This window comes from Mus musculus, chromosome 5, assembly GCF_000001635.26.
Source record: "Mus musculus strain C57BL/6J chromosome 5, GRCm38.p6 C57BL/6J".
NCBI classification, from domain to species: Eukaryota; Metazoa; Chordata; class Mammalia; order Rodentia; family Muridae; genus Mus; species Mus musculus.
The window spans coordinates 110,135,755-110,148,622 of record NC_000071.6 but is presented as its reverse complement, the minus strand read 5'-3'; the positions used below and the strand labels follow the sequence as shown (position 1 = coordinate 110,148,622).

Below are 12,868 nucleotides of genomic sequence, written 5' to 3'. Positions count from 1 at the left end.
TTTTTAATTAGTCCTTTGAGAATTTTGTACAATATATTTTTTTTAAGTTTTATTTATTTTATATATGTGTGAATACACTGTCGTTCTCTTCAGACACACCAGAAGAGGACATGGGATCACATTACAAATGGTCGTGAGCCACCATGTGGCTGCTGGGAATTGAACTCAGGACCTCTGGAAGAACAGCCAGTGGTCTTAACCGCTGAGCCAGCCCCAGAGAGAATCTCTTAAGCATCACCAGTCAATAAAAAAGCCAATGGACAATGAACAGGACTGGAAGGTGGGACATCCAGCAGGGAGAGAGAGAATTGTGGGAGTCAGGAGCATAGGAGATTCGCCTGGAACTCTGAGGAGGAGCTCAGGCGTGGCATAACCTGAGGAGAGAGAACCAGCCATGTGGTACTCATAGAATGAAACAGGACAGATAAGTAATGAGCTACTTGGAGAACGGGCTCTAGCTTTTGGCCTAAGCAGTTGTTCATAATAATTTAGTCTCAAAGTCATTATTTCTGGGAACTAAGTGGCCGAGAGGAAAAGCCCAAGATTACAGGAATTGGTCACTAGGTCCCCTGAAACTGGAATTTTAGGTGATTGTAAGCCATCAGGTGGGTGCTGGGATACAAACTCAGGTCCTGTGCAAGAGTAAAGGCTCTGAACCACCAAGCCATTTCTTATAGCCTCTAATTCTCCATTTTTGTTTAAGTTAAAAGTCACCTCTTGCTGGGCGTGGTGGCACACGCCTTTAATCCCAGCACTCGGGAGGCAGAGGCAGGCAGATTTCTGAGTACGAGGCCAGCCTGGTCTACAAAGTGAGTTCCAGGACAGCCAGGGCTGTACAGAGAAACCCTGTCTCGAAAAACCAAAAAAAAAAAAAAATCACCTCTTGGAGGCTGGAGAGGTGGCTCAGTTGGTAAGAGCACTCACTGCTCTTCCAAAGGTCCTGAGTTCAAATCCCAGCAACCACACGGTGACTCACAAATATCCGTAAAGAGATCGGATGCCCTCTTCTGGAGTGTCTGAAGACAGCTACAGTGTACTCACATATAATAAATAAATAAATCTTTAAAAAAAAGTCACCTCTTATCAATACTTTTTTTCCCCCAAGACAGGGTTTCTCTGTGTTGCCCATGCTGTCCTAGAACTCACGCTGTAGACAAGGCTGGCCTCAGACTCGAGAAATCCACCTGACTATCTCCCAAGGCTGAAGTTGAATGTGTGGCTATGCCTGGCTTGATACTGTTTTCTCTTAAGGAAATTACTATTATTAGTGAGTGTGTTTGTGTGTGTGTGTGTGTGTGTGCGCGCGCGCACGCACTCGAGTGTGCCTTGGTACACGTGCAGAGGTCAGAGGTTACCTCTGTAGACCTAGTAGTTCTCTGCTTTCACCTTTATGCGGGTGCCACCGAGAGAACTCAGGTTGCCGGGCTTGCACAACAAATGCCTTCACTGGCTGAGCCATGTCACAGCCCTATGCTTACTCTTCCCTATGGAACTGTTGTGATTCACATCATACCTGCCACAAGCCAATTAATTAATTTACCACAAATGTTCAGGTAATCTAGTTTTCCCCCAGGACACCATTCTTAGAGCTCTTCTATCTCTCTGTTCCCACCCTATTCTGGTCAGTAAGCTGGCCTTAAACTCTGACCCTCCTGCCTATGTCTCCCAAGAACCAACACATACTATCCTGCTTAAGACAACTTTCTTTTTAGAGAAATTACTATCCTATTAAAGATAGAGGACTTTGACACCCATTTGTAGTTGAAAACTGCAGTTTTCAGAACAATAGCATGACCTAGTAATGAACACTTCTATTTAAATTATGCAAACAGAAAAAATTCTAGACATTCATACACAAAATGCAAGTTGTTACTAACCCTGAGGCAGATCCACGTTCTTCTGCAAAAAGTGGGAACCTAGTGCAGGCAACAGCCAGCACAGCACAGAGCACAAGAGGCCAAAGGATACACAGAACAGTAGAGTCTAACCTCCTTTCATCTTTTTTTTGGCAGGCTCCAATTCCTCATGGTCTTTACTTTCCAGCAAAGAAAAGGATGCTTCTTTGTCTTGGAAAACTGGAGAAAGGCTAGAGAGTTCGCCATTTGCAACAAGTGAACTGCGTCCTTTTGGGGAGATGCTTGTGTTCCCAGGTCCTTTGGGACAAATAAGAAAGATGCTGATTTATCTGCTTTAGAATAAAGTCAGGAGAGAGTTAATTATTTAAATCAAGTGCAGTTTGTGATCAGAAATCTCAGCTTAAGAATGATGCACGTCTTATCTACTCATCCATGAGTCATGCTGTAAGTGCACTAGAGCCCATCACTGTGCTAAGGAAGCTAGAGGCAAGCGGTGCGTTCACATGTGAAGACAAGCAGGGAGGTCCACAACAGAATCACCCCTAAATACTGCGTCAACAGTATTTAGGGGTGATTCTGATGTACAACCCAACAGTCCTGCAATCACAAAATGCACGTTACATAGTAAATACCCACAAAAGGTACGAAGCAGACACGTCTGACAGGAGTGAGGAGTACTGTCAAGGAACTAAGTGGTAGAGCTCTGACCTAAACAGACAGAAGCTCAAGCATCACATGCAAATGGAATGAACCTGGCTAAAAAGTCAGGAAAGTTTTCATTACCCTCTATTTTATTCATAATGTTATAGTATAATACATATATGCTTTATAATATTCAAATGATAAGTACTAGTACTTGAAAAAGAAAAAACTGGTTTATACTATCTAAATTGACAAAGGGGAGCAAGGAGAAGCAATAAAGTTATTTTAGGAACAAATAATACTCATATACCACATAGAACTCATATACTAAAAACAGAACAAGCTTCCCAGGCTACCTCCTGGTCCTGGAACTACTCGTCCTCTGATCTTCAGAGTCTTTTGAGAATAAAGGTTATGTGCTAGCACTGCTATGGAGGGTGCCCACAGGGACTGAGTATACACAGGCACTTATTACACCGCCTCGCATCTGGCAGACAATAAGTACTACCTATAACTGTGCTAAGTACTACCTATAACTGTGTTAGGATGACATACAGATGGAGACATTTTTCATTTAAAAAAATTACGCAAGGTATGAATGCGTTTACCCATTTCAGGCAATCTGATTATCAGAAGGTTAATAAAGCCTTGTCAGACTCCATGCTGTGCATATGGATAGATGGAACAGAAGACAAATACAATGACAAAGTAAGAAGGAAGGACAAGCCATGGGGAACAAGGCCTGTAAAACTGGTTCTAAGCAACACGCAGCCTTGAAAACATTATGATACATGAAGGAGTCAGTCATAACACCACATACTGTATGACTATGAACACAAATGTTCAGAACATGCAAATGCAGAGATACGTGAGTTTCCTTTTAGCTGACAGTGTTCTGTAATTAATAGTGACGGCCATATAACCTTATGAATACACTTCAAATGAGTGAATAATATTTATAGTGTATGAATTGTATTTAGATAAAATTATAAAAATATTATGTTACCATGGTCCTTAATGCTTAGTCTTTTTCTTGGGAATAAGTCAGCATACAGGGCTACAGAACACTCACTGATGAATGGATTTACTGTATCTCAAAAAACAAAAACTGTGACTGTCATTGTGATCCCGTCTCACCAGAGCTAGAAGAATGCTTTTGCCCTGCAGAGGTCAGCTCTGGCTCCGTAGAAGAGGTAGAGGCCGTGGGGAGGAGGTCTGATGTCGATGTTGATGGCTGTGGTTCCTCTAAGCATGTCTGAGCCATGGGTGACAATAGTGGAACCTGGGGATCATCACCCTGCCCTGGACCTGAGCAATCTTTGGTCACATGGAACATATTTTCCTTATTGGCTTCTATAGGCACAAAAACAAAGGGGGTACACTCACAACTCAGAAAGACACCAAGGAGCTGAAGGGCCATCCTAGAACACAAAGCCCTGTACAGCATCCAGGCCTCTGCCATCCTTCCACTTACCAAGGGAGTCTTGAGTTAAGCTCTGTTTGCCACTTAAAGATTCATAGAGGTATGCCACATCTAAAAGGAAATTAAACAAGTCAGGGAGCCGTGGCCCCATGGGAAGTGCGAAGTCAACTCTCCCCATCCTGTGATCACATCACAACCTGTCTTTTGATTATCTTCATTTACCATCTGGTAACAACTTTTACCAGTGTAAGTGATTCTAATAAAAGTGAACCACGCTGGGCAGTGGTGGCGCACACCTTTAATCCCAGCACTCTGTAGGCAGAGGCAGGATTTCTGAGTTCGAGGCCAGCCTGGTCTACAGAGTGAGTTCCAGGACAGCCAGGGCTACACAGAGTAACTGTGTCTCGGGGAAAAAAAAAAAAAAAAAAAGTGAACCACAGTTACCAACCTAAGTATACGGAAGCAACCAAAGGGGAAAATGGTCTCATAGGGGAGTCAAGGGCAAAAAAGACACACTTCACTAATAACTGTGTAATAACCACTAGGAAGAAAAGATACACGGTCCTTCTTTGTGGCAGGACTTAAGGAATACTAGTGTCCTCTTTGTACTCCTTGCCAAGAATAACTTTATGGTGGTCTTCAAGTATTTCAGGGTACCCTCATGGAGCTAGATCCAGTCTAACCTTTACAGTCTCTTGCAAAGTATCCAAAAGCAGCACTGCCAGTGGCTTCTGGGCCCCTATCTGGGTTTTGCTCCCACACTCCAATTCTACTGTCCAGCCCAGCCCAGCCCATTTCCTCCCCATGGCTGCCACTGTGAGGTGTGCAGCTCCTGATGGCTTTCTTGCCTTTAGAAAGGCCCAGCTGAAGGGTCAGCACTCCACCCAAGTCCTTACACCAAGAACCCCCACGACTGTCACTTTGTATGGAGATGTCTCCTTCTACACATACTCTTTCTGAGGGTGTGTCCAGCCTCAGCTAGATGGCTTCTTGGTGCAACACCTGGGGAAAGTATCTACCCCAGTTAACTGTCCCTCTTACTGTGTTCTGGCTCATTCTTCCTGTACACCAAATAGATGATATCCCCGCTCTGTAAAGGGTAAGTCTGCTTCTTAACAACTTGCAGCTTATTGATCACTGTTCCATTGGTGCTGTTAAAACAAACAAACAAACAAGACAGAACAAAAGTGTAAGTTACCCCACTCAAAATAACTAAATAGGATAAACATTTTTCTACCATATTAAGAAATTTGCCCAGCATTACTATTCTGAACATACTCAGAGGGAAAAAAAACTAACCATTTATACATGCAAGTATGATCTAGACAAAAAGGTTGCCTGTCACTACCCACTTATAACAAATCAGCAACCCAATTTTCTAAGAGTGGTTTTCTCTTTTTCTTTTTCTGTAAAAATTACTTTTTACTTGTTACTCCTGCTCTATTTTTTTAAGTGTATGATTATTTTGCACGTGCGCGTGCATGCATGTGTGTAGGCCAGAAGAGGGCACTGGAACTCTTGGAACTGGAATTACATATGGTTTTGAATGGTCATGCGGGTCACCTGCAATTCCAATGCAGGTCTTTCTGGCATGCCTCAAGGTGGACCCTGAGGCAGCACAGTGCTGTCATTTCCTTCCTTCCTGCGCTGTTGATACAGCTGCCCCTTCTCTCCAAAATCCAGTTCATTCTCTTCCCCTCTCAGTCTCCTCTGTCAGTTCATTCCTTACTGAGTACTGATCGCTCCCAAAAGATGCATTCAGGACAAAAGTAAAACAAATTGTGGGTTTTCCACTGACAGTGGTGTGGCTCCTGTGCTCAAAAGCTGTGCTTTATAACCCAATTATAATCACACTGCTAGATGGGGAACCGCAGTACATGCTCTAGGTCCAGAGTGTGGGGACAGGAAAGATTCTCCCGAAAGAACTTTTTGGTGGCAACCGATTGGAAAATCAGATGATAAGCACATGATGGCCAAAGAATTCAGTACACTGAACATAAAATAAATTTCAGCTGGACCAAGCTTGGTGCTGCAGCCTCATTCCTGAAAGGTCCAGCACTGAAAGGAATTTGTATTTCAAGCTTGCACAATAATTCTCTCGGGTCAAGGAATAGCAAAAATTTTCCATAAAGCACATGGCACTAGTTCAAATTCTGTGGTCACCAAGTCTCACTGCAACTACTCAGCTTTGCCACTGCAGCATGACAGCAGCCAAGGGCAGGACTTAAATATGCAGGCACGCCCATGTCCTAGTAACTGACAAAACAGCATGCAGACTTCAATCTTGACACAATCTTGACTGGCTTCCAGCAGCCAGGTACCCTCCAACTGTCATCTTCATACTCAGACAAATGAACCCCAGCTCTTAGGCTGAAGCCCAAATGCCCTGCTATGATTTCTGCTTATCTCCTGACCTGACCCCACAGGTTGTTTTGCCTCTGCCTTGACTACCTGCTTCTCCTCTAGACCACCTCTACCCCAGAAGGCAACACCTCTGACAGGAAAGAGATTATCCCATGAGCATCCACAAGGAATCAGCCCACCAAGATCCACATTGGATTCTGAACCTCTACAGCTGTCAAAAGTAAGTCACCATTCTCATAAGCTACTAAGTCTGTGGCAGTTTGTTGCCACAGAAGATGGCTTTAGAACTAGCACCATTTTACAGTGTTAAGAGTTAAAAAAGCTGGGCAGTGGTGGCGCACGCCTTTAATCCCAGCACTTGGGAGGCAGAGGCAGGCAGATTTCTGAGTTCGAGGCCAGCCTGGTCTACAAAGTGAGTTCCAGGACAGCCAGAGCTGCACAGAGAAACCCTGTCTCAGAAAAAAAAAAAAAAAGGAGTTAAAAAAAATTCAATCTACTATCAACTAAAACAGAAAAAGACCATTAGTTCTTCTTAGAAAAACTTCTTCCCAGCTTCTATGCCTTGCCATCATGGCGCCTAGTCCCTGCAAGTATACACATCTGAAATCTGAGGACTCAGGAAGGCTTGTGGCAGGAGGATCATGACTTCTGGGTGGCCCCGAGTTCCACAGAACAGTGCTATTGTCTGAAAACAAACAAACAAACAAAACCAAGTCCCTAAGACTTATCCAGTTGGTGTACAACTCAGTGTACTGCCAGGCTACCTATTGCTTGTGCCAAATTTAAAACAAGCACATTCTGAAGCAATGTGTCCCTTCAAAAGATAATCAGGGGGGCTGGTGAGATGGCTCAGTTGGTAAGAGTACCCGACTGCTCTTCCGAAGGTCCAGAGTTCAAATCCCAGCAACCACATGGTGGCTCACAACCATCTGTAACGAGATCTGACACCCTCTTCTGGAGTGTCTGAAGACAGCTACAGTGTACTTTACATATAATAAATAAATAAATCTTTAAAAAAAAAGATAATCAGATGTAAATACAGTTAGGAGATCTACAACAGTGTCACTTATAGTGAGAAAAAAAATCAGGAGGGAAATCATAAGCTTTCATGAATTAGATGGGATGCCTCCATCAAATCCTTCTCGAGGATCAGAGAACCCTGCAGAAGAGGAGTTAAAAAGTGTGTAAGAGCCAGAGGGGATGGAAGACACCAAGAAAACAAGGCCTTCACACAAACTCACAGAAACTGAAGGAGCAGGAACAGACCTGAACAAGAAAGTGGACACATGTCCCCATCCCTAACAGCTAGCTCCAACTGATAACCACTTGCAAATGAAAAAATTAGTTTTCTCCAAGGAGGCTTCACTGGGAAACAAGCCACTCTCCAGGGTAGGGCACATGCCCATCAGTGGAAGCCACAGAAAATGAACTCAGTGTTTTTGTTGTCATTTTTGAAGGTTCCTTGCCTCAAAATGTTGTGTCAGGCCTTTTTTAAAAATTCAATTTTTACTTTTCATTTTTAATTTATTTACTTTTACCCTACATGCCTTTTACATATATATCATGGTTTCTGATTCTGTGCTTTTATGGGACTCCTGAGTGTGTGAATGACTATGTCGCTCTGTCTGTATCTTTGTCCTGTGTTTTTTCTCGGGCTCTCTTCCTTTATCTGTTTTGCCTATGACTGTTTGTTTTCTAATGAGACAGATTAGATGTGGCTTCAGATGGGAGGGAGGTAAAGAGGAACCGGGAGAAGTACAGGCTGAGAAAACCATAAGCAGGAGAAAAAAGAAAAAAACAAGCGATATATTTTAAACCTTGTTTTTGAGACATATAACGCACTGCCAGCTCCCTACCTCCCTAACGAGAAGACAAAGCGCTCACCTGGTGTCTTCCAGTGTCACCTCACCAGATATTTCATCCACTGTAAGTTTACAGTGATCTCCAGAGACCAGTTTATTGCTGGGGAAAGAGAGGTCACAGCCTAAAACAGATGGCAAGAAGACACTGGACATTACTGTGGGTTCATTATTGCTTTTCCAGTCGGTGACCAACTGTGCCCGTGGACACGAGCAACATTTGAATACTGAAGTGTTAGCCTGAAGTAAAGGGATAGAAGTTTGCCCCAACCTTCTTCACCCCAGTCACCTGGGAGATCTCATCGTATCAGCAGCTTTGTCACGATAGTTTATCTCACAAACGGCTCAACAGATAACAGTATCTAAATTGTAAAACAAACAAACAAAAAAACTAAACTAAAAGGGCTTAATTAATTTTTTTAATATTTTAAAATAATTCTTAAGTTTTTCCTCTATGGAGATTTGGGTTACATAAATCATAAAACTGAAGTAAGGACAAACACAGAAAATATGGCTAAGTAAAGTACCATAGGGCATATATGAGAAAATATAAAACAGAAAAGAATCTTTATTAAATGCAAAGTGGAAAATACTAAAAAGAAATTAGTGCTTTCTTTAAATTATGGAAGTATATGTGCTGACAGACTGCACCACTAGAGCTCCTGTCTTTTAATGAAAATAACAGCTAGGCAAGAATCTCATACTGAGGTACCCCAGGCTAAGGTAGCTTGAGGCTAGCCTGGGCTATATATCATAAGACTGTCTCAAAATAAGGGTAAGGGGACACTACGTTCCACATGCGATCACAGCCTTATTCTGTTTGGACCTATGTTTGACTTCATCACTGACCTATGGATGTAGCTGTGTTTGGCTACTTTGTGGGCTCTTCTTTGTTCCACCCTTTCAACCCCCTAATGATAGATAAGAGAGGAAAAAAAAGATACAGAAGAGAGGGACTGGCATTATCTTTAAACTATTTCCTGCTCATTAGGGGCATCCAGTTCCTTGAGGCAAATTTGATCTTTGCCATCAGGATATCTAATTTTCTCTTCTTGTTTCTTCTTTGGACACAACCACTTAACAAACTACGAACAACAACAACCAACCAACAACCAACAACCCACCCTGCCTCTTAGGACCCTACCACTCATATACCCTTTGAAAATTCCCCAGAATTCAAACCAAATGTCACACAATTGTAGAAACTATTTGCCACTGGCAAAATCAGACTCCTGCCAGAGCATGAAGCAAATCATGGTCAGCTGCTGTGGACAGTCTGAAGCAGCTCCACATCTCCATACTATATTCTTACAATATTCCTGTTTTCTAAAGAATCAAAAATTCCAAAATTGCCACTGTATATATGTTGGTGGATCAGAAGACACAGCATTTCCCCCTCCTTGAACCACCAACTTTATTGGCAGGAAAGGGAATGAGCCAAGGCCAGGATCCCTCCCTTCATTTACCAGATGAAGCTCTCTGTAAGAAAAAAAGTCTAGATATCTAATAGCTCAGAGAACCTGGGGATGAGTGTTTGGACAGTAACCAGGCTGCATAGTTGGCTATCCTCCCCCAGCCACTAGCTGATGTCCACGAGTTGCTGGCACTCCAGCATACATGGTACCCAGATAGGCTTAGATGCAGCTGATCATTGCCTAGGTTTGTGCCAACTGGGCTCTATAACTGGTCTCTAAAGTGGACTCCTCTGTTAGCATGCCTTCCAGGAATGCTTGCATGTCAAGCTACAATGGAAGCTGTATTTCAGGACTGTAAAGGATATGTTGTAGGTCCATAACCTAAGACTTGCTTGTGTAGAGTTAAGTTACTCCATGTGGTGACCACCTGAGAGTCCAGCTCCTCAGTTTGATTCAGTGTCAGCTACTCACCAGTTCTTCTCTGCCACAATCTCATACTGTCTTGTCTTTTTTAAGATCACGTATAGGTCAATGCCCAAGGCGAAATACACGTCACGTCCCTGCCAGTCTGTGCAGATGCTTTGTGATTCTGCAGGCACATCGGCTTTTCTTCAAGGTTTATAACCTACATCTCCAGGTTGTTCACGGTCAGTTAAGTGATACTGGTTTTCAGACTTAGACACAGGGTCTGTTCTGATACATCAAACACCGATTCAGACATCACCAGCAGCTAGATGGGTATTACCCATCTGTGCTCAAATCTAGAGCTGCCAATAAAGGCAGCAAGAATCTTGTTCTAAAGCCCTCCATGGTCTTGCAGTAGTGGTTGATGGGTCACAGAAGGCCTCAAGCCCCTGCTACTATTATTAGCCTTCTGCTCACTCTGGTCTGACAGTCACTGAGTTTCTACATAGTGATCTTTGCATTCCCTGCCAATAGCTCAACAGACCCAGCCAACACGCAGACACAACTTAGGCACCAAAGAAGAAGATGAGTACATGAAAAGGTAAGACACAGACATGGCCCAGCTAGGGAAGGCCCCATGGATGCTGGGTTCACAGGTTCTACCCAGGCCCCTGAAAGAGGAAGTAACTGACAACTAGTGGAAGCTGTAGAAAGTCATGGTGAGGGTATCTGCCAGTGACACTGGCTTGAGGAGACAGAAAAAAGCAGGAGTTAGAAGATTCTGTGCTGTGGTGGCGCACGCCTTTAATCCCAGCACTTGAGAGGCAGAAGCAGGCAGATCTCTATGACTTTGAGGCCAGCATGGTCTACAAAGGAAGTTCCAAGACAGCCAGGGCTGTTATACAGGAAAACCTTGCCTCAAAAAACCAAAAAAGAAAAAAAGTAAGAAAAAAAAAAAAAAAAAGACACTACTTTTCTTCTCCTCTGGCATTCAAAGTCAATTCCATTTAAAATCCCGTAAAACTTTTAGTGTGAAGATCAGAGAACAACCTCCAGGGGTTAGTTTTAGCCTTCCACATAGTATCAGCAAACTAGTGCAGTGACCTTTACATTGTTAGTGAAAGTAATTATTAAAAGCATTTCTATTAGAAAGCAGGTTTTTGTTTTTTGTTTTAACATGCAATGCAGTGTCTTGATATGTGTATTATGGTGAGAGGCTCTCTAATGTATGTGTATGCATGTGCACATGATCATGTTTGCAGAGGCAGACAGGGTCTCTCAATGAGAGCCTAGAGCTCAAGAAGTCTGCAAAAGTAGTCCCAGCAAGCAAACGTGGCTCCTTCTGTCTCTGCCTCCTCACAACTAGGACTAGTCATGTACCACCACACTTAGTTTTTTACATAGGCTCTGGGGATTTGAACTCAGGTCCTCAAGCACTTTACCATCTAAGCTCTCTCCGAGTCCAAAGCTAGGTTACACACAAGCAGTTCATGTAAGATTTTATCAATCCTCCTAGCAAAATAAGGTGGACACAAGTTATAGAAATCTATGTCCTAATCCCAGCACTCGGGAGGCACAGGCAGGTGGATTTCTGAGCTTGAGGCCAGCCTGGTCTACAGAGTGAGTTCCAGGACAGCCAAGGCTATACATAGAAACCCTGCCTCATAACCGCCCCCCCAAAAAAAACAAAAACAAAAACAAACGAAAAAAAGAAATGTATGTCCTTGACCCAAAGCAATCGATGTTGGGATCTGTGTATAACTTTGTTCAAATTCTCAGTTTCCTAAGTTCATTAAATAAATTATTCTATTTCCTGGGACTTTGAGATCTTTTCAAATAGAAACCCTGCCATTATAAGTTGCCCTCAGAGCACTGGTTTAACAGTGTCCTAGTCTTCCAGCATATTCTTTGTTCTCATTTGTCACAAAACATTTTTTCTAAAGTCCCTGTGGTTTATTTTTTTTCACCCGTCAACCTTTTAACAGTGGTGTCAAATTTCTACATACCTTTTTTCAGTTTTCCTTTTGTTAATAATTTCTAATTGCATTTCATTGAGAAAGAGAAGTGTACAGTAATGAGGACAAGATCGTATTTCGAAGGATATATTTACAGATCTATTTCACAAAGTTGTACTGAGAACTGACTGATATCCATCATCAAGCATCCAGAAGAGCAACTGCACAAATAAATAAGCCCATTTTATGGGGGGGGGGGGGGGTTGAAAAACAGTGCACACACACACACCCCCCGAATTCCAGTAGCTTCTGTATCGCCAGCCGGGTACTTTTCCCACTTCAAACCCCCTGTCGGTTTCCCCATCTAAACCCACTCTGACTAGGTCTTCGATCCTGTTCTAGGCCCTCGGTCTCCTCTCAGTTGGGTACCCACTTTAGGTCCCTATGCTTCATCCCTGTCTACCCCTTTAGCCTTTATCCTCGTCCTCACTCCACTCTGGCCACCGCACCTCTCCTCCTTCCGATGGTCCACTCGCGTTTCCAAAGAAGGATCTGGGGTTCGTCCTCCTCTGCGCCTAGACGAAGAAGCCTCCCCCAGGGTTCCTGCGGCGGCGGCGGCTGCTCTTCCCCGTGTAGCTCCATAGGACTCACATCTACAGAGACCCAGAAACGCCGGCTCAGGGACTACTTAAAAAACGCTCAGCACCGCTGCTATAGCCTGGCCGCCGCCTGCCTCCCCAGCCAGGACCCCACCCGCCGGCCAGCTTACCCCACGCCCTGCGCGGATCCCGGAACCGGCCTTACAGTCGCCGCCACCGCTGTCAACAGACATCTCGGGTACCCCAGCTGATCCACGGGAGGCGAGGGGGAGGGGAGCAGAGCGGTACGCCCTGTGATTGGCTGGCGGCCGTGCCCACCGAGAGCGACGGCTAGAGCGGTGCCAGAAAAG

The 12,868-nt window shown here is 43.8% G+C and overlaps 1 protein-coding gene across 14 annotated transcripts in view; it reads right to left on the bottom strand.

Moving 5' to 3' along the window:
* Window positions 1-12,868, bottom strand: part of Chfr (checkpoint with forkhead and ring finger domains) — a 36,219-nt gene extending 23,351 nt beyond the window's left edge. For 2 of the 14 annotated variants that reach the window (NM_001289577.1, NM_172717.4), the window contains exons 1-7: window positions 12,689-12,793; window positions 12,429-12,572; window positions 8,170-8,269; window positions 4,963-5,072; window positions 3,973-4,032; window positions 3,636-3,851; window positions 1,989-2,153 (exon numbers count right to left, since the gene is read on the bottom strand). In NM_001289577.1, coding sequence (NP_001276506.1) covers window positions 1,989-2,153; window positions 3,636-3,851; window positions 3,973-4,032; window positions 4,963-5,072; window positions 8,170-8,269; window positions 12,429-12,561 — 784 coding nt within the window. In that variant the 5' untranslated portion in view covers window positions 12,562-12,572; window positions 12,689-12,793. Of the gene's footprint in view, window positions 1-1,877; window positions 2,154-3,635; window positions 3,852-3,972; window positions 4,033-4,962; window positions 5,073-8,169; window positions 8,270-8,433; window positions 8,507-11,970; window positions 12,141-12,428; window positions 12,573-12,688 lie in introns of those variants that run through there. The other 12 variants (NM_001289580.1, NM_001289579.1, XR_001784680.1 and 9 more) reach the window with 12 other exon arrangements.